The 27,276-nt window shown below is 42.4% G+C and overlaps 2 protein-coding genes across 2 annotated transcripts; one reads left to right on the forward strand and one right to left on the reverse strand.

The window, feature by feature from the left end:
- The first annotated feature begins 4,925 nt into the window (after positions 1-4,925).
- On the forward strand, positions 4,926-23,538 carry LOC142367641 (cholecystokinin-like). The gene is made up of 5 exons (XM_075449667.1): positions 4,926-5,017; positions 5,610-5,730; positions 5,850-6,005; positions 8,106-8,238; positions 23,428-23,538. Exons 2-5 carry the CDS (start codon positions 5,610-5,612, stop codon positions 23,438-23,440), a joined length of 423 nt encoding a protein of 140 aa, XP_075305782.1. The 5' UTR covers positions 4,926-5,017; the 3' UTR covers positions 23,441-23,538.
- trak1b (trafficking protein, kinesin binding 1b) lies at positions 15,417-25,774 on the reverse strand. The gene is made up of 17 exons (XM_075449661.1): positions 25,573-25,774; positions 24,773-24,849; positions 24,461-24,577; positions 24,268-24,368; positions 24,003-24,108; positions 23,836-23,914; positions 23,407-23,537; positions 23,241-23,315; positions 23,019-23,156; positions 22,848-22,924; positions 22,513-22,761; positions 22,145-22,425; positions 20,592-20,710; positions 20,094-20,301; positions 19,332-19,437; positions 18,660-18,785; positions 15,417-18,425 (listed from the first exon to the last, which is right to left on the reverse strand). Exons 1-17 carry the CDS (start codon positions 25,715-25,717, stop codon positions 17,837-17,839), a joined length of 2,724 nt encoding a protein of 907 aa, XP_075305776.1. The 5' UTR covers positions 25,718-25,774; the 3' UTR covers positions 15,417-17,836.
- Between the last annotated feature and the right edge of the window lie 1,502 nt (positions 25,775-27,276).

Below are 27,276 nucleotides of genomic sequence, written 5' to 3' on the forward strand. Positions count from 1 at the left end.
AACCAAAGAGAAACGATTACAGGTCACCACAGAACTTCAATCTATACACCTAAAAACTACCAACCAGGCTAGAAATCTGGGTGTAGTGATGGACTCAGACCTAAATTTGGAAAAACACATTAAGGCAGTAACAAAGTCAGCCTACTATCACCTTAAGAATATATCGAGGTTAAAGGATCTGATGTGTCAGCAGGACCTGGAAAAACTAGTCCATGCATTCATCTTTAGTAGGCTACCTCAAAAGTCAGTTAGACACCTGCAGCTCATTCAGAACTCTGCTGTTCGAGTCCTCACTAAGACCAAAAAAGTGGACCACATCAGTCCAGCTCTGAGGTCTTTACACCGGCTGCCTGTCCATCAGAGGATAGACTTTAAAGTTCTGATGCTGCTCTATAAAGCTCTGAATGGTCCAGGACCAGAATACATCAGTGACCTCCTGACCCAGTATGAACCTTCCAGACCCCTCAGCTCATCTGGATCCGGTCTTCTATCAGTTCCCAGAGTCAGAACCAGACATGGAGGAGCTGCATTCAGCTTCTATGCTCCACATGTCTGGAACAAACTCCCAGAAAGCCTCAGATCACCTGAAACACTCAGTGTGTTTAAGTCCAGGTTGAAGACACACCTATTTTCAGCTGCGTTTGAATAAAGCTCCAAATCTGAAGCTTGAGTTTCAAACTTAATCACATTTTAACTACTAATTTTATCTATTGTTCTTTCATTTTTGTTTAAATCTTAAATCATGCTTTTTCTTTCTACTGTTTTAATGTCTCTGTAAAGCACTTTGAATCACCTTGTTGTTTAATTGTGCTGTACAAATAAACTTGCCTTGCATTGCTTTGCCTTGCAGTCGTCATCCTAAAAGGTTGGTGTCGCTACTGAGAAAATGGCACCACTGCAGGAATGCACAAACACAGACTTAACTACGCAGTTTCAACTTATCTGTTTTACTTTTGAGCGTCATTTAATTCAATTTTATTAACATAGCGCCAAATTGCAACGAACGTCATCTCAAGGCACTTCAAAGACACAATCCAATTCAAGCCAATTAGAATCCATGATTGATGTTGTTTTTGTTACATAAGCAATAATTTTACCTTATACACTCTTCCCAGCAGCTTTTTCTGTTTTTAACGGAGGTCACGATGGCTAACACTACCCAGGCAGTATGACGCGGCTGAAGTGACACCAAAGCAACTGGCGCACCTGGTATTGTGATGTAGTTTTGACACATGGTACTTTCTTAATGTTGTTTCAATTTAAAAATACTCCTTTTTAAAGTAACCATCTTTACATGTGCAAACCATGTTGTGATCTGTCTGTAGATCTGCTATTTTTACAGAAGCCGTCAGATGGTTGTGTTATGTCGCTGAGGCTCCTGCTAAGCCTGAAATTGAAACACAGCTGCAGCTGTTTTTGCATGCCTTGAACATGAATAATTCAAAAGGTTTTTCAAAAGAAAATGAATCTAAAGTAACTAACATTTTAGAAAAACCCTGTCATCAGATTAAAACGTTGCTGTTCCACATTTCCAGTAACTATGGACACATCCAAGTGATGGTGGAATAACTCACTGATCCTGCGTTTGACTGTGGTGTGGGACCACCCACTCTGTTGTTTGGTCAGTTTCTGCTTTGGGCACCTTGATTCTGGTCTCTTGTTGTTGACCGTTGTTCTCACTCGTTGTTTATTTATCTCTAGCTACCAAAACTGCGTCGTAAAGTTTTGGAAAATGTGCACTTTGCCGGAGAAACATCGAGATGAGACATATCCAGAATTTCTGGAAATATGAAATGAAAAATCCTGCTTAAATGACTGGGCTGGACAAGCAACTCCGAGATGTACCTCATGGGTAAAACGGTCCTCAGAGGCTTGTCGAGGATACACATTTGAGAGCAAGAGAACTGAGAGCGATGCATTAATAGAGCTATGCATTATTTAGTGTGTTTACTAACTGTATACTAGAGCTGCAGCAAATGTCTCCTGCAAGGGGTCTCTCACTGTCTCTCTTTGTAATATCGCGCTCCAGTTTAGTTTCTTTCTCAAAATCCCGCATTAAACAGGCAATTAAACTGAACTTCTCTGGCCACATGTGCGTTGCATGAAATCAGATGGATCGATCTCACAGGAGTGGTGAAATTATGCTGGTCGACGCTGAAAGGTGTAAAAACGATCGTGCTCAACAGGTTGCCTTGAGGCTGCTTCCAGTCTGTATCTCAAACTCAGAACACACTTACACACACACACAAAAAAAAAACCCTAAAAGTGTATTCCTCAGACATTTCACACACATGCAGGCCTCCCACACCACATGGTTAATTAATTCTAATTTGAACGGCTGTGGCCTCACCTCCTACACTCATGCCTTTCTGATGGTGCCTGTAGGAAACTTTACAGCTTCTTCAGTGTCCACGGAAGGCAAGGCAGAGGGAAGGGAAGCAGAAATGTGGAAGGAAAGATGTGAGTGAGGTGACGTGATTGAGAATTCTGTTCTCATCCAAGGGTGTCAAACACCAGTGTGTATCGAGACCCCCTTGGGATCTCTGCAAGACACACAAGGTGTTCTTCTATGTCTGCTTTGATGCCCCAGACAAGAGCGGACCCTGGGAGAAAGTGTTCTGACTCCACTCTTAGGTGTTTCTTACCAACAAATGACACCAACTATTCATAAAGAGGTTGGACGGAGGAGGTGGAAAGCCGCAGGACTTTAAATCAATTTGGATTTGTTTTTCAATCATTTTGGATTTGTGAATAACATGGGGTAGTATACCATGTGTTGTTGTTCTTCTGAGGTTGCATTTAACAAATTTTACAAGCCGTTAAAGGGACAGTTCGCCTCTTTTGACATGAAGCTGTATGACATCCCATATTAGCAATATCATTTATGAACATTTTCTTACCCCCCGCTGCGTCCTGTGAGCTGAGTTCCAGCCTCGTTTTGGCGTTGACGAAGGTAGTCCGGCTAGTTGGCTGGGGTCCCGAAAATAAAGCGTTTTTTGCTTCTCAAAACAAACTGCGTTCAAAAAGAATAATACATTTGCATCACAAAATCGGTAGCCAGAAAAAATCAGACCTCGCTTGTTATTTTTGCCTCCCTTGATATCAATGCGTACAGCTACCTGCCGATAGCCGCACCTGTTACAGTGTTTACTGCTCGGAAGCAGGGGACTGCTCGGTCTGCACTTCGGTCTGCACGGTTTACACAGCCCGTAGTGATACGAAGGTAGAGAGAAATAGCGCCAAGCGATGTGAGGTCTGACTTTTTCTGGCTAACGATTTTGTGATGCAAATGTATTACTCTTTTGAACGCATATTGTTTTGAGAAGCAAGACGCTTTATTTTCGGGACCCTAGCAAACTAGCCGGACTACCTTCGTCAACGCCAAAACGAGGCTGGAACTCGGCTCACAGGACGCAGCGGGGGGTAAGTCAATGTTCATAAATGATATTGCTAATATGGGATGTCATACAGCTTCATGTCAAAAGAGGCGAACTATTCCTTTAAGCACCAGACAATTTTCTGTTCAGTTCATGTACCTAAAACCTTAAAACCTGGCTGTGTTCTCTGTCTTTGCATCGTATAATCTTCTGTGCTCGCATTGCGTTGCATCCTGGACTGGATTTCCACTCTTGAACCATGGTGCATCATTATCATTCAAAAGGATTCACATTTCTGCCAAATGGAAATAAAAGGCCAGTGGCCCGCATTTCTATGGCGCTTTTCTAGTTAGGACGAAAAGATAATCAAGCTTTTGCATCAGTAGAGGTATAATATAAAGGTATAAAATTGAGCTTTTTTATGGCATTTGTCACACCAGTTGTATCGTTCAAGTCCAACTTGAGCATTCAGTTTCAACCCTGGGTCTTTTAGTATCTGGGCAACCCATTTTAGACTGTTCATTGGGCCTTTAAACAAGCAGCAATAAAGGTTAGCATGCACATTTAGTTTTGCTGAACCTGCACTGAATCTTGTGATTGCTTGTTTTTTCGGCAGCAATTAATTCATAGTTCATTGAACATCAGCCCTATTTTTAAATACTGATCTCTGGGACACTGTGTGTCATTCATATTTGTCTCCTAATTAGAGTATTGCAGTGAAAGGATGTCTGTATTCCCTCCTGTATAATTTCCCCTGTGCATGTCCATGTTAGTTAACAGCCCCACTGAAGCAGCATTTTCTCGTCCACGTCGTCTCAGCGGCGGGTAAAAACAGCTCTGCTCGCCTGCTCCTGTCATGTACCAGAGGACCGTCAAACTCATTAATAAAAACATTAACTCACAACAGCCGATCAATAGCTATTGACTCAGGCTGACTGATTTGCCACACCGGTGTGATCGATGGGCCGGGTTAATCCCGTGTGATTAAAGAGGGAGAGACGGTGGGTGCATCGTGGAGATGTCTCACTTCAAGCATGAGCATCCACTGACATTTAATACATGTGTGGGCGTGTAATACTCACACCTACTCATGCCTGACCACCCACTGCACCCGCCCACGCAAACAAACAGAATAGATTTGTCTACAAAAATACTGATTGAAAATCTTCCCAAATTTGACATTTTTCACAATATGTCAACAGCACTTTGAAGATATAGTTTTGATTGAGATAATACAGTCTTATGTGCACACGTCTCTCTCTCGCTCGCACGCACGCACACACACGCACAGTAGCGAACACATTGTTAATGCATGTCAAACATGCAGCTCCTGGTGTTGAATTTTATGACAAGCAAATAGGCAATAAATCTGAAGCCCCGTGCCGTGTTGTTGAGGCTCCAACAAATGTGCTCAGATTAAGCTCGCAAACACTCAAAACACTGTGGAACATGCGGGATGATGCTCATGGAAGCAAAGCACGCACACACACACACACACACACACACACACACACACACACACACACACACTCAGAGGGAGCTGAGCGGGGAGTATAAAAGGGGCATCCTTCCCACTCATCAGAGAAGTACTCTCCTTATTCTCACACACTCCTCTGCCACGCTGAACCTCTTTTCTCAAGGTAAGCGAGACACTTTTTCTTGTTTGTTGTCTGACAGTCTACTTAGGTGATCTTTAGAATTGAAGAATATTTTTCCTCATCATGCTCAATCTAGAATTCAAAGATGAAGGTTATACCAAGTAAAATATATTAATGCAAGGACCAAATTTGCCTACCGGTAGTTTCTTTTTTGTATTTTTGTTTTAAACCTTTTAAAGTCATTTTAATGGAAGTGCTTCTCTGTTGCATAGAAAAACTTGTGACAAATCTAGTCTAGTAAGTCAAAGCTTTACCATCTTGATATATTGAAAACATTTCTGGAGATGTTTCCCGAAAGCAAAGAGGAAATGAGAAATGCTCTGCTTTGACTATCAGGTCACTTTGAGCTGCTGAAATGGCGCACGGGATATATGCAGAACATGCTGCAAGGATTTGGAGTCAGACCGCTCATTAGCTGTGAAAGAGCAGTTGTCGGGCAGATGCTCTAAACTGTCTCACGGTGGAAGATTACTTCTGAGTCGTCAGACTGTTATCTCAAACCGGACTGCATCTCAACTTCTGTCTCATGAAACTGCCCCTGTGTGCTCCCGTCTCATCTCTTTTTGTGTTTCAGATGACTGCAGGGCTGTGTGTGTGTGTGGTGCTGGCAGTCCTGTGTACAAGCTGTTTGGGGCTCCCCCTCTCCTCCCAACCTTTAGACAAGGGCCAGCGCTCCATCTCAGCTCCCTCTGAAGGTACAAGTCTGTTTCCACGGGCAAACCAAAGCCCCAAAAGAGTATCAATCGATATCACACTGAGCTTTCTCATCTGACATTTACTCCCGTGTGTATCTTTGCCGGTGTGCGTGGAGCAGCTCTCCTTGAAGCTGACACCCACAGCTTTGGAGAGCCCCACCTCCGACACAGCCGCTCGAGTCCCCAGCTGAAACCTCTTCCTCTGTCTGAAGAGGATGCAGACTCCCGTGCAAACCTCAGTGAGCTGCTTGCAAGACTCATCTCCACCAGGAAAGGTATGCGCGAGTAGTGTAGATCTGCTTGTGTTTATGTGTGTTTGCCTGCGTTCACAGTCTTGAAGGTTATGCCGAGTAGATAAGTGTGTTTTCTGTGTGCCAGAACATCTGGCTGCATCAGTATTTGCAACAAAGGTTGAGTTTCAGAAACAACACAAGGGTTTTCTTGCCATTCTCCTCCCCTTGGTCATAGCTAATTACTGGAATTAGTGCAACGCCAGCTTTGTAAAATGAATTAGTGGCTCTGAAAAGCTTTTGTGGTTTTAAATAGCATTTATTAGTGTGTGCAGCCTTCCGGTCGTTCCCCACATGCCATCTCATGCAATCTTTTTTTCAAATCTAACTTCTAATCGCTTGATTTCTTCTTCCTCTCTTTTGTCAAGAAACACACAGACATACAAACATCGCAACCCTACCAAAGACTACCTAACTTTTGGTACATATTACACGTAGACACTCGTCAGGATCTGAATTTTATACTTGGTCTCCAGATATTGAAAACTGACTCTGTGTGCACAATATCTGTTTGTGGAACAATTCCAACTATCTGAAACATGCACATTTTCACAGGGCTACAAACTAAATGTTTTTCATTTCTTACGTCCTTACTGGGCAATTTATACCTAAAAGTGGATATTTTTTTCTGGATTTAAAGAAAAAACTGATACAAAAAACCCATCTTGACCAAGACATTAAATAAGTTAAGTCCTAGTTGGACTCAAAGAAAGCCTATGTGTTGCGACAATTGTATGAAAACACAAAAATGCAAATAAACTATAACACTGTCATACTTAAGCTCTAAAGTTTCTTCTTAGCTGTTGCATCATTTTCAGTAGAAGACTTCAGGACAAAAAAAAACGCGCTTGGAAGCTGTTAAGTCAGACATAAAAATCTATAAAATGTCAAAGTGCGCGCTGAAATTTCTATGTAATACCTTAGGGACTGTGCTTCTGCGTAATGGTTTGTGTGTGTGTGTGTGTGTTTGTGGGTGTCTGTGCTCACGCTGTTCACTTGCATGTTTTGGTGTGGGAGGTGTCGTTGTCGAGCCTTCTGCGGCCAATCTTCTCAGCACACCAGTGAACCAAAACGCTGTGTGTGTGTGTGTGTATGCATGTGCGTGCTGGTGTGTGTGTGTTGTGTGGGAGGATGTGGGTGGAGTGAAAAGTGCATCTCTGTGAGTGTGTGTGCGACTGATTACCAAACGGAAAGAAGCTCTGCTTCACTTTGCTTGGAAAAATGAAGAAATGAGTAAATTGAATACGGGATTTGGAGATCAGAGGGAGAGATGTTGTACGAGATGGCGGGGCATGAGGGGGAGGGAGAGGATGCTGTGCTCATTTACCGTGAGTGGATGCACACATTTGTGCACACATGCACATTCTATCATGTGAATGCACCAAAAGGAGAGCCTAATAGTATGGTGTCAGGCTCAAGTCCAGCTGTTGCTGCATCCTGTTTCTTTTGGCCACATGGAGTGTGTGAGTGTGCTGTGTGTATCTATGTGTGTGTTGTATGAGAGACTTAATGAGAAAGCAAGTACAGAACCACAACTGGGCAATTAAAATGCCCAAACGCAAATCAGCCCCACAGCAAAGCAGTCTCAAATCTAGATCAGAGGATATTAGTAACCGGAATAGAGAAAATAAACATCATCATTTATGAGCTGTGAGGAGTAACGTGCCTCCGGAAGGCAATATCATAAATCCGGGAAGCCTGTAATTTGTTCATGAATTCAACTGACTGCCAACTAAGTGCCATTTTAATGCAGAAAATGTCATTAAAAGAGTTGCAAAAGTGGTAAATATTGTTATATTAAAAGTATGAATCAGTGAAAATGCATTCTGCAGCTACATCTGTAAACTGTTTACTTTGTGTGTAAATGGTTCCAGTGCACCAGTTATGTCATGATTATTGAAAGTCTCTCAGATCAGTGAATCATTTTTTAAAAACTAATTGTCCTTCAAATCCATTAACACCAAAAAAAAAAAACCAAAGAAACCCCCAGACAAATACCACAGAGCTGTGAAGTTCTCTCATGCTGCCCCCACTCTAAGGAGCACTGATTTCACGCGTGCTCATCTTTTCTCCTCATCCTCCCAGGCTCTGTCCGCAGAAACTCCACAGCAAAGAACAGAGTCGGCGGACTGAGCGCCAGCCACCGGATAGCAGACAGGGACTACTTGGGCTGGATGGATTTTGGACGCCGCAGCGCAGAGGAGTACGAGTACGCCTCGTAAGGGGCAGTCTGTTCTCCTGCCCCGTCCTTTGTGGAATATGAGCAAAAGCAGAAAAACCCCACGCAAGCTGGCTCCTCACTGTCTCACAATAAGAGTCTATTTATGACGTATTTGTTGTACATTTGTTTGTAAAAGTGTAATAACGCAATATTAATACTGTATGCCAAATTTTGCAAAAAAGCTCTCACTGTTTGTTTCTGGTTTGTTTCTCTGGTTTCTTTATCATTTGGGGTGGAGAGGATTTGGGTCTGTTGAGACTAACTGAACTGAATAAAGAAGAAAAATACCCTCTGCATGTGAATTTTTCCAACAAAGTGCATGTTGCTTGAATTAAATCTATCGATATTCATCAGGCACTTCAAACAACACTTTGACTGTAGTGTTTTTTCAGCAATATTGAGGCGTCGCAAGTTTTTATACATCTAAAAAACGTGCACGTGATTAACACTCATTACGCATTTACAAGTTCTCGTGTTGTAGCTTTAAAAGCAGTGACCATCATAATACAATATAATATAATATATATAATTTGATTCTGCGTATTTATGTGTTTCCTGTTAAACAGAAACTGAGGAGGAAACCTCTTACTAAAAAAAACAGGCCTGCCTTGATTGGTCAGTTCCAGTGGCCTGATCAGGCACCACCCACCATTCTGCATCAGCAATGAAGCATTTCATTGGTTACTAATTTAGTATGTGAAAGGGGAGTCCTCAACATTTGTTAAAAGAATTTTGAGCGCATTAAAAACTTTACAACATGCCTAAGAGACAATTTCAAGCCTAATGCCTTGGTCACAAAGGTGTGTAGGTGATGTATGGAATAAGACAGATTTTGTAGAAACCGATAAACATCTCATTTAATTTTACGGAAGCTTTAAATATCTGTATCCCAAAGTTGCTGCTTTTTGATTGGAGAAATGCCATTCAATTCATTTACTGACTCGTAGCTTTTCTTTGCATTTTTCTTTACACAATCTCAAGCAGAATGCTTTTGGTAGTGAATAAACAAACAAACAAACAAACAAACAAAAACATAATTACATATTTTTTTTCTAATTTTGTTTGCATTGAACCATTGTTAATCATTCACATATTACGTGTTATTCTAATTTCATATAATTAAGCTTAGTAGTACTGCCACATTACACCAACTTATGAGATTCTTTTCTTTTTTTGCTGAAACCACCTCCGAGTGTGTTTGTTTTTTCTTTCTTTGAAATATAAAGTTTATATTATTTATTATCATTATCATCGTTATTAACAACACCTAAAAATTAAATAACACCTCTATTCAACACTTTTCAATGTGATTTAATTCAAGACTCACTGCTGGCCAGTTTAAAGCCATGCTTAAAGGTCTTATGGCATGAAAATAAATGGAGGTTTTTATATATCTTTATAGGCTTTAGTGGTCCCCTAATACTGTATCTGAGTTTTTTCCCCCAAAATTCTGCCTTGGTGCAGAATTACAGCCAGTCCCAAAAATGAGCTTTCCTTAGGATCCTCAGAATGAGCTGTTTAGTGGGGGTGTGGCCTTACTTACGCCCGTGGTACCATGCGCAAATGTTTTGTGAATCGCTATGGCACGTAGATGGCACGGCAGCCCTATGCCGTAAAACTAGCGAAACCTGTTTATATGAGCTTACTTTGACAATATGACGAACTAGTTAGTGAACAACTCTCCTAACACAGTCAAACATCAAGCAAGTGCTACACAAGACAGCAAAAAAGGCGTGCGTGAAGGGGAAAGCAGGAGTGAGGATTTTGACATTCTCATCTGATTGCTCTGGTTTTCTTGAGTTTCTTCCGCAGGGTGTCTGGGCTCTCCCTTATTGGGCTCGGTATTGGCCCAAGTTCTGAAAACATTCGTCGGTGAAATGTTTGGCGCACACATACACAAATCTCTTCGGTTCTGTCGTCACTTTCCCAGAAAACACTAAGTCTGTCCACTGGCTCTTTAGAGGTTCTGATGCAGGAGCTCTAAACAGATTTTTTACATCGATATACAGAGTAATGAGCTGGCCAAAGAGCTGTGGGCGGGGAAAGGCAGTTTATTGGCTCTGGGGGGAAACAACCTCCACGTCATAAGCGGCGGCTTTCCCGATCAGGCCATCTGCATGGTCACATTACCAAAGGCGGAGAATAATTTCCATTGCATGGTTTAGGTCTATCGTCATTTTTAGCCACTGGGGGACCGCAGGCAGGCTAGAGGAACTCATATTAATGTTAAACAACCTTAAAAAGTGAAAATTTCATGCCATGTCTCCTTTAAATTCCTTTTCAATTATTCTTTTGTGCTTTGGATGTGTGCTTGAAAAACCCAAGTTATTTCTCTCAAACCTAGTTTGCTGATACTGAATAACACATTTTTCTCTAAAATATGCCTCCAGAGGCAGCAAAGCAGCCCCACATCATGACTCTACTTCCACCATGTTTTTCTTATGGCAGGGTGTGTTTTTCAGTTCAGTTCAATACTATTCAGCAGTCCCTGAAGGGAAATTATTACATTGCATTACTTATTATCAAATATATGCTATTGTTGTCGGTATCAAAATAAAATGTGCATAAGCTGAAAAACATGTAGAAGTGTAGGTGAGAGGGAGGTGTGGTAGAAATCTTCAGAGGTCGCCATTAGTGGGTTGGGGTCTTGTTTTAGTAGCTTGGCAACAATTGAGCTAATGAGTGCACATGCAGAATTGGCAGATAACACAGATGAACTCTCAGGAGACAACGTGGACGTGAACTCAGAGTCAACAGTTCAGCACTTGTCTGTCTGCAGTCTCTGTCTCCACGTTTGGTTTAAAGTTGAGAGGAGAAGTGTTGGAGTTGTTCCCACAGCCATGTCTCGATGAAAAAAAGAACATTGGGCCTCATGCAAGAACATTTTCGTATTTTTATTCTAAATTTCTCTCACTTTTTTCGTAAGAAGGTCTCGTACGAACATGCCACGTCAGATTCAACAAACGCTCTTAACTTCGGAAAAAGTGTGTAAACGACCTGCGTAAATGATGAAACGCATCCATGCGTATTTAAGTGCACGAGGATAGTAAATTTGCATACTCCACGCCCAAATTAATACCATATAAAGCAGTGCCTCCTCGCTCCTGTGCCAGGAAGTGTTGTGTTGAGTCATGAAAACAGCATCAAGGCGCAAAAAGAACAACTTTAGGAGCTCTGAGATGGAAGTTCTGCTTTCAGAGATCCAAAAAGGAAAATCTCTCATTTTTAGCAGTGTCAGCAGTGGAATTACAGGACCTGCTAAAGCCAAGAAATGGGAAGTTATTACGAGTGCTGTTAATTCCATGTAACCTGTAGTTTGTAATGTTGTCGAAATAAAAAAGAAATGGTTTGATATGAAAATGGCTTAAAAACAAAAACGTCTCGCCCTGGGCAGGCGCTCGATGACTGCAACTAAAGCCGTGCAATCAGTTGTTGCCTCATCATGATGGCACTTTGATGGGGTGGTCCATGAGGGGGGTCTTCTGGCACCACACCTTCTGGTCTCCCTGGGCTGGTTCAGGTGGAGACCCTCGTTCATGGCAATATTGTGCAGATCTGGCATGCCTTCTCTGGGCTATAGAGCAGTCCCCCCCCCCCGCTGTATCGAGACACACCCACCTGGCCTTCAGCTCAGTGCGCTCCACGACAGCACGGGTGCTTTGATGCGTATATGTGTGCTCCAATTATGATTGGCAGTCCAGCCACGGCATGAAAGTCCCTCTTAATTTGTACTTGTTGGACATTGGTGTGTTGGAATTTGATGTACCATGGGTGATAAACTGATGAGAGCTTTGATCACCAAGGGGAGCGCACGGCTCACAGAGGACTGGGACACCCCTGATCTGTCTCCAATCTCGCTCTGAAAGGTTCCAGTGGCCAAAAATCCAAGGGTGGTGAGGACCTGGACTCTGGAGTTGTGGCTCTAGCAAGCTGCATATTTGCAGCAGCACAGTCCCTGGCAATCTAAGTTGCAACGTCAGCCATTCGTCGGTCTCCACATGGGTATCTACACGGTCTCTACACGGACGCGCTAAGGCATCCAAAAGTAGAAAGTCAGCCGCTGGTTATGCTTCCCATTGACCTTGTTATATACAGCGTCAAATTAACCTTCAATTAGTGCATAATTTAAGTCAAACAGAATAATGTCAGCATAATTATGTAGTATAATGTATATATTTATTTATGTTTGCTTCAAAGTAATTAAATATACAATCCATTGGTCAAGCAAACTTGATTGGAATAACAGCGGACTACTTTATGAAACTCCTACGACAGCTCTGGATCACTCGTAAATTCTGTTCGTACCTGAAAGAAAATGTAAAATACGGAAAGATTGGTGAAATTCTCTTAAATCACTTGTACGCACGATTTAAGAACAAATCTGTGCGTACGAACGGTTCTTGCATGAGGCCCATTGCCTCCCTGTGTTCTCATCACGAGTCCAAGCTTGTCACTTTTACCTACCGGGGATCTCACACCTCCACGATGATCAAGGGAAGAAATGGTTTAAACTTCTGTCAGCTTTTTCTCTGTCTTGTTCCTGCTCTGAATCCTAAACGTCTCCTCTTCAACTCATCTTTATTTGGTGTCTCATGTCAGGCATTACTCGGGCTTTGAAAAGCTCAGTTAGTTGCTCCAACAAGTTAACAGCTTCCCTGTTCCCATTAATATGAGTCATAACAGATGTGAAAAATTGCTGCTGAACCTCTTTCTTCCACAGAATTTTCATGCAGTTTCTTTTTGGTGTCATTTCTCAGTACAGGTTGTAGAATGTGTTTGTAAGGGAAAGAGCAAAACACCATAGTAGTGGAGAATTGTAATGAATAATGGCCATTATGCTGCCCTTCACTTTAACTGATAGATGTTTCCATGTGAGTGAGAGGTGGAGAAGGGGATCGATGAACATCGCAGGCCGGGTGAATTATTCAGAGAGGTGGTTTGGGTTGCCCTGGGGAAAGAGAGAGTTTGCCTTGTTTTTGTGTTTTGGACATTAAAGCCAATGGCTTGGACTGAGGACGCACTTAAGGCAGAAAACTTACAGAGACTTTAGATTAATAGCGATCCACTGGAATTGACCCACCCTTTCTGTTTAAAAATCTGAGGCAGAAAGGCTTCAGAGTTCAAGGCTCACCAATGGTTTAAGGGCTTCAATGGGACTGCTGGTAAATATTTCGACTGTGTGTGTATGGATTCCTACGCAGACACACAATAGAGTAAAAGAGAAAACAAAAATCGTTCGGCATCTTACATGGAGTGATTGAAGCACTCATACATGAATAAGTGCTGTAGCTTTGTGTGCTAATGGGCAAAGCCACACACTTATGAAAGGAAGTTTCATAAGAGTTCCAAGAGTGTGGCTACATTGAAGCTCCAGCTACTGGTGGATGGTCCAAACTCTTTTCTGAATCTGGCTGAACATCCTGTTTTTAATTCTATCCCTTCTCTCTCTCTCTCCTAAACCTCCATGTCTTTGACTTTAGATGAGTCAATTCGAATGCTTTTTAAAGGCACATAAAACAGAAGAGTTTCAGGGATATGAGTAAGTTTTAAGTTTAACTGGATTCATCTAACGTTCACAGCAAAATAATATGACAGTAAAGATGGTAACGAAGGAAGTACAACTAGAATTTGATTTAAACAAAGAACTAGTTCAACATTTTGATGCTCTTTGGCTTTCTGGCTCAGACTATAGGAGAAGAGTACAACGTGCGACAGTCTATAAGCACATCTGTATGCAATTTCTCGATGTACTTTATCTAATTTCTTTAATTTGTCTGGGGGGAAAAAAGATGACCGAGGTTTGCAGACTATGTTTGGTTCAGTAGTCATTTTTGTGTGGATTTTACCTAATCAAGATAAACACTTCTAGAAGCAGTGGTTATTGATAAGCTGACCTTGTATTACTCAAACATGACGCAGACTGAAGAGGATCCACCTCCCAGAGTGCGGTGAAATTCACAGAACTGTCCATGTAATCTATTTAACTTTGAAAATTAAATGGAAGCAACATGTTTTAAAAAAGTTGGGAAAGAAGCATTTTTACCAGTATGTTGTTTTTACCTCTTCCCATTCCTACTTGAAGGATTTCAGCTGCTTTACAATTTGGGTTTTCGATGGGAGTCAGGTGTGGACTGCAGACGTGTCACTCTAACACTCAACTTATGCTCAGATTTACTTTGTTCATTTGCTGTTGGAATATCTGCAGCATGCAGATCTCAAGTCTTGCTGAAATAAGAAAGAAAAACTTTATAATTACACAACTTTCTTTCGTTGCCTCTTTCCCAATTTTTCCAGAAAACTACTAGCATCAAATTTAAAATGAGCACATATTGTTCGAATAGTTATACTATATTTTTTGCACAATTTTATATAATATACTGTATTTGTTTTAAATGATGAGCAAATAATTGCATTCAGTTTTTTCCACTTACTTTACAGTGTCCAACATCCTTTGGGAATGGGGTTGCACTGATAAATACCATCCAGATAATATCTACTGAGATCATCTCGTCTGGAATTTGATGAGTTTTTACAAAATGACCTACTGTCGAACCTGCAGACAAAGAAGCAGTTTTGACTAGTGTGTGTGTACTGGGGCTTTCACTTTTTCAAAAAGGTCGAGTTTGAAGGAATTTGTAATGAACTTGCAATCGCTCAAATGTTTTCCAATGGAATATTGGAATATGTGAAATCTAGTCAAACAGCTGTACTACAGTTAAATGAGATTGTTATGTGTGATGGAGTTTCACATCGTTGCTCCAGTTCCATCGAAAGTTCTTAAATGTCTTTCCCAAAACAATACTGATGAGGCAAATGTCTTTGTCATATATCTTGCAAACTTGTAGTTCATTGCATTTTTACAAGTCTCTAGCAGGAGATCTGCTATAGCTGACTGTGCAGAATAGCAGGCAGTCAGACAACTTTGAACTTCCAATGTTGTCTTTCTTATCCTTTTGTTTTCCTTCTGCTGCCTTACTTGGATGTCAAGCTAGCAGGGGAGTCCCCGCATTTGTTGTTATGCTAAAGTAAGACAGCTACATTTTACAAAATCTACCAACAGCCTTATCAATATTTGTTACTTTACCATTTACAGCATAAAAAGTAAAACACTTAAATACACACACTGTTTCTCAGTTTATTTGGTGTTGTGATTGTCTTCTTAAGACATCTTTGCACAGTAGTTTCCTAGTTTTATTCACTAGTTTCCTTCCAATGTAGCAAACATAAAATGAGCTTATTTACTGACAGGTCACCAGGATGCTATCCGATAAAACACATACGAAAGTGTCCCACAAGAGAAGCTACTTCCAACATTCTGATGCATCTGCTTACACCAGCCAGTCATTTTTTACTTAGAACATGTTAGTGATGCTTAAAGTTTCATACAGATGTTGGAACTTTGAAGAAAAAGTGACAGTACAAGCTTGCAGGGCTTGTAAAGGGGAACATATATTTTTTTACAAATGTACTAAAGGGCATTTCTGAAGTGGAAACAAGTTTCTGGTTGTTTTATCACCTAAAAGTGGATGTCCTGTTTCATCACTGGAGGTGTGCTGCGTTGCTCTTGGCATCAACGAGATTAGTGAAATGTAATTTTAGGATGACAAATTTCCTGCATGAAAGACGTCTGTGACATTTGAAACGGTTTCCTTTCATCCAATTAAACTCCCCGCCAGCGATAGTGGCATTTTTTGTTTATTGCTCACCTCTGGCTCACCCTTTGGCCAGAAGAGGTTTAATAAACAGTCCTCATCACATCCCTTATAGCGCAGAGATAAAGATGGTGAAAGGGTAATGGATTTATGACTGCACAAATGTGGACAGACAGATACACAATGTCCTTCACATACTCACTATGTGTGAGTTATTTGTGAGCACCATCTGCTGGAGGAGGGTAAATAATAATCTCAAGTCTGGGGGCTCTTTTTCTTGTCGTGATTAGAGCAAGATAAAGAGCAAAATAACATTCCATAGAGAGGACAATTAGTGAGATTAGATTATTTGATGGTCTTTATTTGGAAAAACCCTGATAACATGCTCACTCCAATACTTGCAAAGACTTGTGGATCTTGGTTATGCACTTCACTGAACAATTTCTTTATAAGTGTGTCATTAAAGATATTTCAGAGACAATGAGCAGTATTTACAGTGAGCAGGGCAACATCATTTTTATGAAAAATAGTTCAAACCCTAGATAGGATTATTGAAATAAATAAACACAAGCCCTGTGAGCTACATCACACCAACATGAGAAACACTAATTTGTAATGACAAAAGGCCGAGGCACTATATTGCTTCCTTTCGATTAACATAAACCTTCAGGAAAACGTCCAAAACACACCAACCACAATGGTGTTTTAGCCCCCAATGACTTCCCCCATCCTGCTCTTCGCTGTCCTTGTGAGCTGTGCCTTCAGTGCATTGATCTGTCCAGTTCGGTGGAAGCTCCATCCACCCCCATCTAATGGCCAATTAGGAAATGAAGCAAAAGCATCTTTAATACTGCCATAACATCTATTCGGTGATTTGCTGAAAGTGAATTGTCAGACTCCTACTTATTTGCCTCAAGAAGGATGATGGTGAGGTCATGATGAGGCGATGGGGTTGACATATTTTATATATTAAACTTAAAAGAAATTAGCTTTTCAAAATCTCTGCATCTTAATCCAGCAGTGTTGGAGAAGAAAGGCATGGTTTAGTGCTACAGTGACTACAAATAGCCAAACAGTGCAATGACAGATTAAGCAGAGTGCTCCTGTGTTTGTCTAGATGGGTGCGGGACTTTGTGGATGTGTTTCAGAAAAGGCAAGAGTGGGAGTACTACATCTAGCCAGCAGAGTCAGTCTCCAAAGCTGCGGTGGGAGTGGATGTCTCAATAGCTCTATTTTTAGTATAGTCTGTTTTCAAAGGTCAGTTCACCCATTTATGTAAAATGAAATTACATAAAAAACGTTTTTGCGTGTCCATAGTTTTAAATATATATTTGTTTTAAAAACTGTCTGCCAGAGAGTCTGCAGCAGCTCTGCGAGCTAGCGTTGGGCTAGACACAAAGGGTTAGAATATTAACATGCTCAGAATAGCACCTTAGGTTGTTTGCATGCCAAATGTTGCTGATTATCAACGTGCACTTGAGGTCTAAGAGGATGTTTTAATTCTGGCGAAAATTTGGGCTAAAACATATCCAAAGTGGGGATCAGAACTGCGAGTGCATGTTTGTGCCAAAATTGTGATCTGTTGAACAGAATGTGATTTTTGAGGGTTTGTACTAGGAAAACCCAAAAATCTGGACACATACAAGCAAAACTAGAGCATATGCGTTGAACAGCTAGACATTAGAAGAAATATGTTAGATTATACCCATTTCTATTTTGAGTGAACTAACCATTTATGTTGTTTTTTTTTCCAATTCAAGCAATTTGAGTGGATGCTGCTCAGGTAGAACTGCAGTAATGATTGGAAGCTATTAGGGCCATATTAGTGTTGATTGGTACAAACATTGTCAGTCCATGTTTGGGCTTCCAGTGACCGCTCAGCAGTCCATCCACTCCGTTCCGCCTGTCTCCTTGGCTACCCTCATGGCCAGTGGTAGTCCAGACTACTCCTGGGGCCCTGGGGCTTTCATGGCCATGCTGGCTCCAACAGCAGCTGGATAACTCCGGTTCCTCCTCATTCCATCTGGCCCAAAAGGGGAGCCGGACCTGCGCAGCCCACCCAAAGGCCCCAGGATGGGAGCTGGACTCATTGCCCTGCCCCCTCGAGCTCCAGCCACACCCAGCCTCTTCACCTTGTCCAGCAGGTTGAGGTTGTGAACAGTCACACTAACATCCGTTTGGCTTTCACAGTCCCTCCCTCTCTGTCTGCCTCTCAGCCCACCTGTCACTTCCTTTAGAATTGAACGTGCTGGTTTGGAGGCCAGGAAGTTATCATAAGATGGGCTCTTGAAGTCGAAGCCTGCGGAACTTGGCACAGCTGAGGCACCTAGCCTTGTTGGGGAGTTTGGGGGGGTAGATGGGCGCATAGGGTCAGAACTGTATGCTCGGTTTTGTGCGATGGAAGTGCTGAGCAGGACTCCTCCGCTGCCCTGGCGGTTCTCCAGGCTCTGGTGATACATGGCTGCTGAGATGCCTCTCTCCTGGAGAAGGCGCACTAACCCGAGGGAGGTGCTGGTGGTGCGTGTTCCATCTCTGCACAGAAATCAAAGATTCAAAGACGTTTACTTCTTATCCTGCAATCTGCATTATTTTGTAAATATTACAAACTTTTCTTGCATCTAACTTTACTGAATCCAAGTGAACTTTTTGCTTTACTTTGGTAGTGAATAAATAATTAGTAGCTTATTTAACTAATTCATTCATTTAGCAAGAATAAGATATCATTGGAGATAACCGACAGCAGTGCTTGCATATGTGGTGTCTTACCTGAGGTTAGTTGAGGACTCAGAGGGCCTGAGGCTGAGCCTGCGGGGCGTGCAGGGAGTAGCAGCCGGAGTACCCAACAGAGTGCTGGTCATCACACAGGAAGACGACGCAGGCATGGGGTTTAGACTGGAAAGCAATTAAAACGGGAAGAAATTATAAAACTTTTGGATCATTTCACCAACTGAAATCGCAGTTTCATGAGCATCATAAAATAGTTAAAAGGCAGTTTAAGTGCCCAGAGGCTGTGTGAGCCATGTATTATTTAGCAACTTCACTTAACAGAAAACAGGCTTAATGTTGTTGTCTGGACATGTTATCTCCTTAGCCCGGCCATGTTCGGTTTTATTGAGACTGAGTGCTCACTGAGCACACTATGGGCCTATGTAAGTATAACAAATATCAGCTATATAATAACATTAGGCTGCAGATGTGTTTGTGTTTTTTAAAGACTATAATTTAGGAGATTTTTAAAAGCGTCAATGCAGAACACAATGAGCATTCTCCATAAAGGCAAATACTGTGTCATTGTTGTTATTGTTGTAAGAAATATACTGGTTTTTAGCAGAAAACCAAGTTTTGCAATAATTAAATTTGAATGAATTCTGGTGGAAATAAGACACAAAAAACTGGCTTTCACACCTTATCATGCAGCAGTTAAGGAGAGCGTCTTACCTTGGCGTGACCTGCGTCTGCTCATCTGTTGGGTGGAGGATCCGGCAGGTTGTAAAGGTGTATGTAGAGCTAGTGTGGGCCATGCATTTACCTGGGTAGTATGCAGCTGAAATCCCCACAAAAAGAAGCAGCCAGTAACTTTAATGCTACCTGACACGCCTCAGGTGCTTAAAAGAGTTAAAACAATGTGAAAGTTTCCAACAGTACAGATACAGGTCAGGAAATATTTGGGAACTAACACAGTTTTTGTTACTTCACCTGTTTGCCATAAATATATTTGACTAGCATTTACATAATGACGGGCGGCTTGAATGTAATTTGACAAATTAGTCAACAATAAATCATCCACTTTTTCCTCCTTTACGAAGGTTTACCAAGTCTTTACTGCTGCTGTGCTCTGCTGCTGGATCTCTGCCTTCAGTTTTGTCAACATCAAGTGAAATGGCACACGATAAGGTTTGCATCAGGTGATTGACATGACTAGCTTTTGTAGAATATTCCACTTATTTCTCTTCAAAAGTTCCTGGGTCTATCTATCTATATATATATAGATAGATAGATAGATAGATAGATAGATAGATAGATAGATAGATAGATAGATAGATAGATAGATAGATAGATAGATAGATAGATAGATAGATAGATAGATAGATAGATTTATATGTAGCTTGCAAGTGAATTGGAATAGAGATCATTAGAAAAAAAACACGTTAGTCACCAAATATGTCCAAGCCTATCTGTAAATGTGCCTTATATCCTCACCCAGTGCATCAGTGTTGCTGAGATGCGGTGATGGGGATGGAGAGGGTGGAGAGGGTGGAGCGAGGCTAGTTGGAGGCTGCCCGAGGCTGGCTTCACCTGTGCTGGAGGTAGAGGGCACTGCTGGTGAGGCAGAAGCCGAGGAGGTGGGCAGGTTCTGGAAGTATTGCTCTCCTGGTTCATCCTCCTCAAAACCACCCCAAGGGTACACCTGCAGGCTCAGCAGCAGAGATAAGAAGTCAAAATCTGCCCTTTTAAAAGGTTAAACTAACAGTTTCTAGGAGTGAGGCATCTACCAGGTGATATCTGTCCATACTCTCTAACTATTTTTCCACTTTGTGCTCCAAACGTTCCTTTCCTAAATGAACATACTTGATGGACAGCTCTTTTCAAAACAGCTAAACAGTGTAGCATTTATGGCAGTGAAATATTAAACCCCAACACGGCATAAAATATGCTGAGCTGCATTTTTCACAAACTTTGTCTCTCACGCTCACAGACCTGCTCCAGCTCTAGTTCGAGGGGCCTGTAGCCCTTTGGCACGACTCCCGGTCTGGCATCCAGGATCACACCGAGGTGAGGCTGCGCTAACTGCTGCCAGTGGTGCAGGGTGGCAGAGCCTTCAAACACACACACAACAGATTGGTGGAATACCTTTCATTCCCTGAAAACACTTAGCATTGCAGTGTCCCATGGTCTCAGTTAAAAAGCTATTTTTCTTCACGTTATCTCTCACCTATAATAAAGGCATACTAAATTGTTTTGCACTGTTATTGTTGGGACAAACTGACAGCTACTCTACAGTAAAGTTCACATACACACAATGGAAAACATTTGGCTAATGTGGGCTACTTTAACACTGCAAATTATGTGACATCACCATCACAAATGACCAGTGAAGAATGTATTTGTTTATTGGTTATTTGGTTTTAAGGAGACATTTTTAATGTGAGCATTGATAAAAAAAAAAAGAAAAAGAAAAAGAAAATCGAGCGATTGGAGAAGATAACGGCGTATGTCCAAGTGATTGGGTGATGGAAAGCAGGGGAATGATGTGAAAATGAAATGAAATGGAGAAATAAAGAATGAATGAGAAAATGTTTTTATTAGTCAGCCACATGTGTTATTCACAGATAATAAACAGAGACAGCAAGAAATGACAGTGACGATGGAAAAACTTAAAAGAATGAGTAACATGGGGAAAACATATGGATAATAATAATAGTGACAGAAAATAATGCCACTATTTATGCATATATATGAAGAATGCACCAACAAAACACAACAGCAAGGCTGATGTATGTTATGTGGGTGGAGTTTGTAAGCTTTTAAGTGAAATCTGAGCTATTACCAGCAGAGGGCAGCACAGGCCCAGAGCAGATGCCCTCAAGGGTAAATAAACACTGAACCACGAGGACAATGATAAAATGCTGCCATGACTCTGTCTAAGGTCAAACTTTACAATATCAACTGTTAAAGTAAAAACACCAGCGCAAGAGTAAACACACATTTAGAGGATAGCTGTAGTGCACGGCTGCTGAACTGTATGCACATTTTACTTTTAGTTTAGCTTCTCCTACGTGACAAAATTAGTTAAAGAACAGCAGCAAATGATCCGGCAGCTTTGGCTGAACAGAGTGCCATCTCCGCTTTCTTCTTCTTCTGTTTAATTGCGCTTGTGTGTGCGTGTGTTTACAACCACTCTCTGGGCTGTGTGTCTTTGTAATAGCTGGCTGACTTGTGATGGTGCATTAGAGACCAGAAGGAGTTGAAGAGCATCAGCGACAGAGGCCTCTCCTTTCTTTCCCTTGTGCTCCTCCTCTTCCTGCCACTGGCCCGGTCTCTGGCCCACCTCTTTCCTCTCTCCCTCTCTATCCCAGCTCCAGTCTTCCTGCCCCATCCCCATCCTTTCTCTCTGTCCCCCTCGAGGATTCGCCCGTGCCGGCTCTCCCAACCCCACTTGTTCCCTTTCTTTGTCCCGACCCCTCTGTGTCGCTCGCCTTCCCAGCTCCTCCCTGCCTTGCAGCCGGTTCCACACTCTCGCTCTCCCTCACCTTCAAGTGGCTTGACGATCTGGAGTTTGTCGGGGAGGTAGGGCCCTCGTGAGGCCCATAGGTGGAGGTTCCCGAGGGACATGATGCTGTCAGACGGGGTCAACAAGCTCTCCTGGCCGAGGGTGTCCTGCAGCCCAGAGTGTCCTCCCCGCCGCCGCTCTCTCTCCTCTTCAAAGAAGCGCCTCTCGCTGAGGTTGTTTTGCCGACGCAGAGACAGGCGGCGCAGGGCCAGCCGCAGGTCCTCAGCCCCACTCACCTTCTTCTCTCCACAGTCTGAGCTGCTGATGGAATGAAGTGGAGATGAGACCAAATGTTCAACCGAGGCTTTTTCTCTAATGAATAACTGATATTAACCTGCTCCTCCTCACCTGTTCTGATTGGATGCCGTCTCCATGAGGATGCTCTGTGTTCGGTTGTCAAGGGCAACGCTGCTCCCGCTGATGTCACCTCCGTACATGCTGGGATGGGGAGTGGAGAGGCCGCTGGACTGGGGTGAGGTCCGAGCCGACAGGGACTGGTTGGAGCCCGGGATATTGGCGCTGGTTGGAGTCAGTGAGCGCTGACGGACTGTCTGGTTAACATTCTTCACCGTCTCAAACACGCGCTTCCGATGGATCCTGCAAACACAACAGTCTCAGCCTGTACTGTATATACTGTTTGCTGACACTCTGCTCTGCTACCAACTCACAAAAAACAAACATACTTCTGTTCTTCGCACTCAGGGTCATCCAGACTCAACTCCTTCCTCATTGTTCCCTCGATCTCAGCTGCCAGAGAATCCTGCAACACCAAAGCTTATGAAGGAAGGGAAAACTGCAATGTGCACACATCCAGAGACACACACACACACACACATGCACATGCACTCTCTTACCATTGGGTACAGTCCCAGGGGGTGATAGCGGCGGGGGGTTCCTGCAGGGAAGTTTCTGTTCCTCAGGTTCTTCAGCTCCTCTTGAGCCTCGTGCAGCATCTCGATACACTCTAAGTACTTCTCCTCCAACTCCTGCAGCTGTTGGATTGTAGACATGACAGTTACATTTCAGAAACAGTCTCTAAAATGAAAAAACTGTGATTAGCAAGTCTGGAAACTTACCTCTACCGTAAGCTGCCTTTGGGCATCTTTGGCTGCAATAAGGTGTTGCGAAAGCTCCTCATTTTCTACTGCATACTGGACACACATTTACAGCACATTTGACTCAGCAGCAATAAATAATGTCACAAACGATGAATCTGAAACGCGACTGCTCATGCGCACTTACAGACTTGGCCTTTTTTTGCAGATCTACCATCTGAGAGAGGAGGTGTGTGATCTCCTCTTGCTGCCGGGAGGCATCCTCAGTCTTCCGAGCCAGCTCCTCCGCTATGGTAGAGATCTGCAGACTGGACAACCCTAAAGGGGAAAAAGTTCCACTCAGTAAGAAAAGAGAAGAACGTGAGTATATAATGTTGGCCCAGAGGTGTGAAACACACCAACAGAAGACAAGTCAAAATATCAGATAAAGCAAGAACGGAACAACAAAGCAAAAGCAACCAAAAGAAGTGAAAACGCATTTCAGAGAGAACAGCAAAAAAAAAAGAGGTCAAAAGTTGTGCTTTCCTAAATGTTGCTGGGATTTCACTTTCACGAATGTTTCACAAATGAAACAAAAACAAGAATTCCAATCCAAGTTAAATTCAGAACAACTTACTGAGTTCTTTCACACAGTCATTGACGAGCTGCTGCTCTTTTTCTTCATAAGTTTCAGTCTCCGACTTCAGGTGGTTAGCCTGCGCAGATAGCCACGATTAAACAAAAATTCCTGAGAGTTAGTTAATCACTTTTGCGTTTGCGCTCGACCGATATTGTGTGTTTTACCTCAGAGCGGAGTGACAGGTTCTCCTCTTCCAGCTCTTTGAGTTTCCTCTGGAGTGTGTCACTCACAAAGAATCCTGAAGCTGCGTCTGCTCGACTCTTTTTACCCCTGATAGAAAGATACACACAGAGTGAGCATGGAACTCAGCTTGAGGCCAACATCACTGTACTGATTTAGCTTCTTTTATTGTCTTACTACCTTAAAATTACAAACACAAGTGCTTATAAGTTTTAGAAATGACATTAAAAAGACAAAGAAAATGCTGACGTTGGGGAGCTGGTGGAGTCGTCCTCACTCTCCTCAGCTGCACTGGTGTAAAACTGCAGCAGCTCATCTTTCAGGTTGAGCTCATGGTGAAGCTGGGCCACCTGGAAGAGTAAAACACTTTAATTCTGGCACCACAACACTTGACACACAAGTCAATAACTAACGGTTAAGGTCCATGTGTGAATATGCAGACCTCCTCTGTGATTTGGCCCACTTGTTCTTCCAAATAGTAATTCTGCTCAGTCAGAGTTCGGTTCTTCTTAAGAAGTGATTGGCCGATCTTCGCAGCCAACTCCAGATCTCTCTCTTTCTGTTGGAAAGAAGAGAGAAGTTTAACCTTAATTCTGTAGGTCACATGACACATTGGGTAAATCTACAGCGCTGCGTCCTCTCTGGTGCCGAGCTCATGTTGGGGTTTCATTTCATTTATAAAGAAATGAAGAAAAAAGAACATTTCGGAGCTTTGAATAACGCCGCCTGAACAGAAGAAAATAGAGCATCTCACCTCCTCCAACAAACGTGTGACAGCATCAATGTCATTGTAGGTCTTCGTCATCTGGCCCACTCTGTCTGCACATAGCACTGTGGAAATGTGAAACATGCCAACACAGAGTGAACATTTTTGCACACACAGCCGCTTTATGTAACACACAAAGGCTGCATGGGTCATGTATAGCGTCCAGCACCTCCATCAGCAGTGATATAATGCCAAAGCTCTGGAGAGCAGTGCAAAGTTAGGGGGGAAAGGGTTGTTTTCCATGGCGCACAGCAGTTGGCTCTGTTGCCCTAGGGTGGCAGCTGTTATTGACTTCAGAGTCCTGATCGATAACATGATGTACAAGTTATTGAATGCATTATGGTAAGCCTCTGTAATACTGTCAGTGTTAAAAGCAGAGCAAAATCACTAAAGTAAAGCACCTTGGAAGGCCATTTTTCATAAAAATAAAGATAAGCTAAAATGTTGATCCATCTCTGTCTCGCAATGACCCATGAGAACAGGAGTATGTCGGTGTGTGTGTTAGCTGAGAGCCACAACAAAGCAGTCCCAAGGCAATAAGATTAAAAAATTCATCTGAGGGAGAACAAAGCCCGAGACAAGGTCCTTTGCTCAACTTTTCACTAGAAGAACCTACAAAAACTTCCAACAACTGTTTCAAATGCATCGCTAAGGAATAATAAACAATAAATTGAATATTATCATAGGAAGCCTGCAGTTCTAAAAGTCTGCCTGCACATCAGCCAGCCTGCACAAAAATCAAACCCCAGTATTAGGACGATACTCTTTCTTTCGGACATGTACCTCACCTTTATTGTCTTCCCCACAGTACCAGTCCTCCAGTTCACATTCACCCCTCGCCAGTCCCTCCATCCTGGTCTTTCTGTCCATGTTTTCCATCTGCTTCACGATGATTGCCATGCACGGATGTCCATCCGCCTGACGCTGATCCATTCACTTTCTATCTCTCTCAGTACCACTGCTCAACAACAGTATAACAGGCTCAGTGACTGAATTACCCTCCTCCCACATGGACGCAGCTGAGAGTGAACGTGGGGGAGGCGGGGACATGACAGAGTGCGTGTATCTGTTTTAGAAATGCTATTCCAGCTACAGAAGTGGAAGTTGTATCATGACTGGAGACAACAGGATGGAGGGTGGAGGAAAGATTCGCTCACAAAAGGTGGGCTGCCTACCTCTCTCCTTTCTGCCTGACTCTCATTACCTCACTTGCTCTCTTTTTCACTCTATACAAGGCTGCTGTACACAGATCTGCTTCTAGCAGTTATCACCATGACAACTCCCATTTCCAAACAAAACTCTAATACATGCAAGGGCACACAGACTCACTTTTGATCATTAATGGTGCTGCAAATATACAGATTTGGTATTACTAGTAACATAGAATGTAAACAAATATTATAACTTCCTCCTCCTGGAAATAGATTCCTAAAGTTTCTGTAAGTGCAGCGTTTAAGCACAAACTGAATCAGGACCACCAAGTTTTACAAAAGTTACAACAGTTGGGACATGGACACCATTATGTTTGACTGGAAAAAGAATTGCAACAGTCACATTCTTTTACCAGTAAAATTTCACACAATTAGTGGATTGTATTATCTTAAGTTCTTAAAGAATTAAATGATGAACAGAATCTGTCATGAAAAACCTCTGAATGCAAGGGACCAGGCTGAAAACTAATATCGAATGGCTTCACGCCCTGAGGCCTCATTGAAAAACAGACACAACACTGCAGTTGAAATCACCGCGCATTCTTTGGAAATGATCTGAGAACCACTGTCAGTGAACACAGTTGTCGCTGTATCCACAAATTCAAGTTAAAATTCTACTATTCTTTGTGGAAATCTTTCCTTTTATAAATCAGAGAGATAGCATGCTCCAGCCTAAAGAGGAGAGGAACCGCGCAGCTCGCTATCAGCCCACAGTTAAAAAAAACAGCACTGGTGATAGTATGATGGTGCATTAGTGCGCATGACATGGGTAAACTACACATCTGTGAAGGCACCACTGATGCATGTTTACCACTGTGCAGCATTTGCTCTTTTTCATCGACAGTCTATGAATGTCTGGGGGCACTGAGGAGGCCAGTTGCAGGACTTTTGCCAGAGGAATGTTGCCCATTCTGGTCTGATATGTCATCCGTTGTGCTAAATAGTACAGACTCTTCTTTGTTGTATTTTGTGTTTTATGAAGTGTCAAATGTTTTCAGTTGGTGAAAGGTCTGGACTGCAGGCAGGCCAGTCCACCACGTGGACTCTTCTACTATGAAGGCATGCTGTTGTAATAGAAACAATGAGTATTTTAGCATCATCTTGCTGAAATATGCAAGGTTTTCCCTGAAAAAGCCTTTGTATGGATTGGACATACGTTGCTCTTAAAGCTGTATACAGCATAACTTTCAGCATGTGCGAGTTGTTGGTTTCATGAACTAATGCAGCCCCATAACAAGTTGGATGGTGCTCATTTTATATAGTACCATTAATGATACTAAT

This window comes from Odontesthes bonariensis, chromosome 18 (assembly GCF_027942865.1).
Source record: "Odontesthes bonariensis isolate fOdoBon6 chromosome 18, fOdoBon6.hap1, whole genome shotgun sequence".
In the NCBI taxonomy this organism is placed as follows: domain Eukaryota; kingdom Metazoa; phylum Chordata; class Actinopteri; order Atheriniformes; family Atherinopsidae; genus Odontesthes; species Odontesthes bonariensis.

Excerpts from the sequence above, each read along its gene's own strand:
- LOC142367641 (XM_075449667.1), top strand. The coding sequence starts at position 5,610 with ATGACTGCAGGGCTGTGTGTGTGTGTGGTGCTGGCAGTCCTGTGTACA. Across the intron at positions 5,731-5,849 it reads CATCTCAGCTCCCTCTGAAG|CTCTCCTTGAAGCTGACACC; the intron begins GTACAAGTCTGT and ends TGCGTGGAGCAG. Across the intron at positions 6,006-8,105 it reads ACTCATCTCCACCAGGAAAG|GCTCTGTCCGCAGAAACTCC; the intron begins GTATGCGCGAGT and ends TCATCCTCCCAG.
- trak1b (XM_075449661.1), bottom strand. The coding sequence starts at position 25,717 with ATGGATCAGCGTCAGGCGGATGGACATCCGTGCATGGCAATCATCGTG. Across the intron at positions 24,578-24,772 it reads TCACACGTTTGTTGGAGGAG|AAAGAGAGAGATCTGGAGTT; the intron begins GTGAGATGCTCT and ends TCTTTCCAACAG. Across the intron at positions 24,109-24,267 it reads GACTCCACCAGCTCCCCAAC|GGGTAAAAAGAGTCGAGCAG; the intron begins GTCAGCATTTTC and ends TCTTTCTATCAG.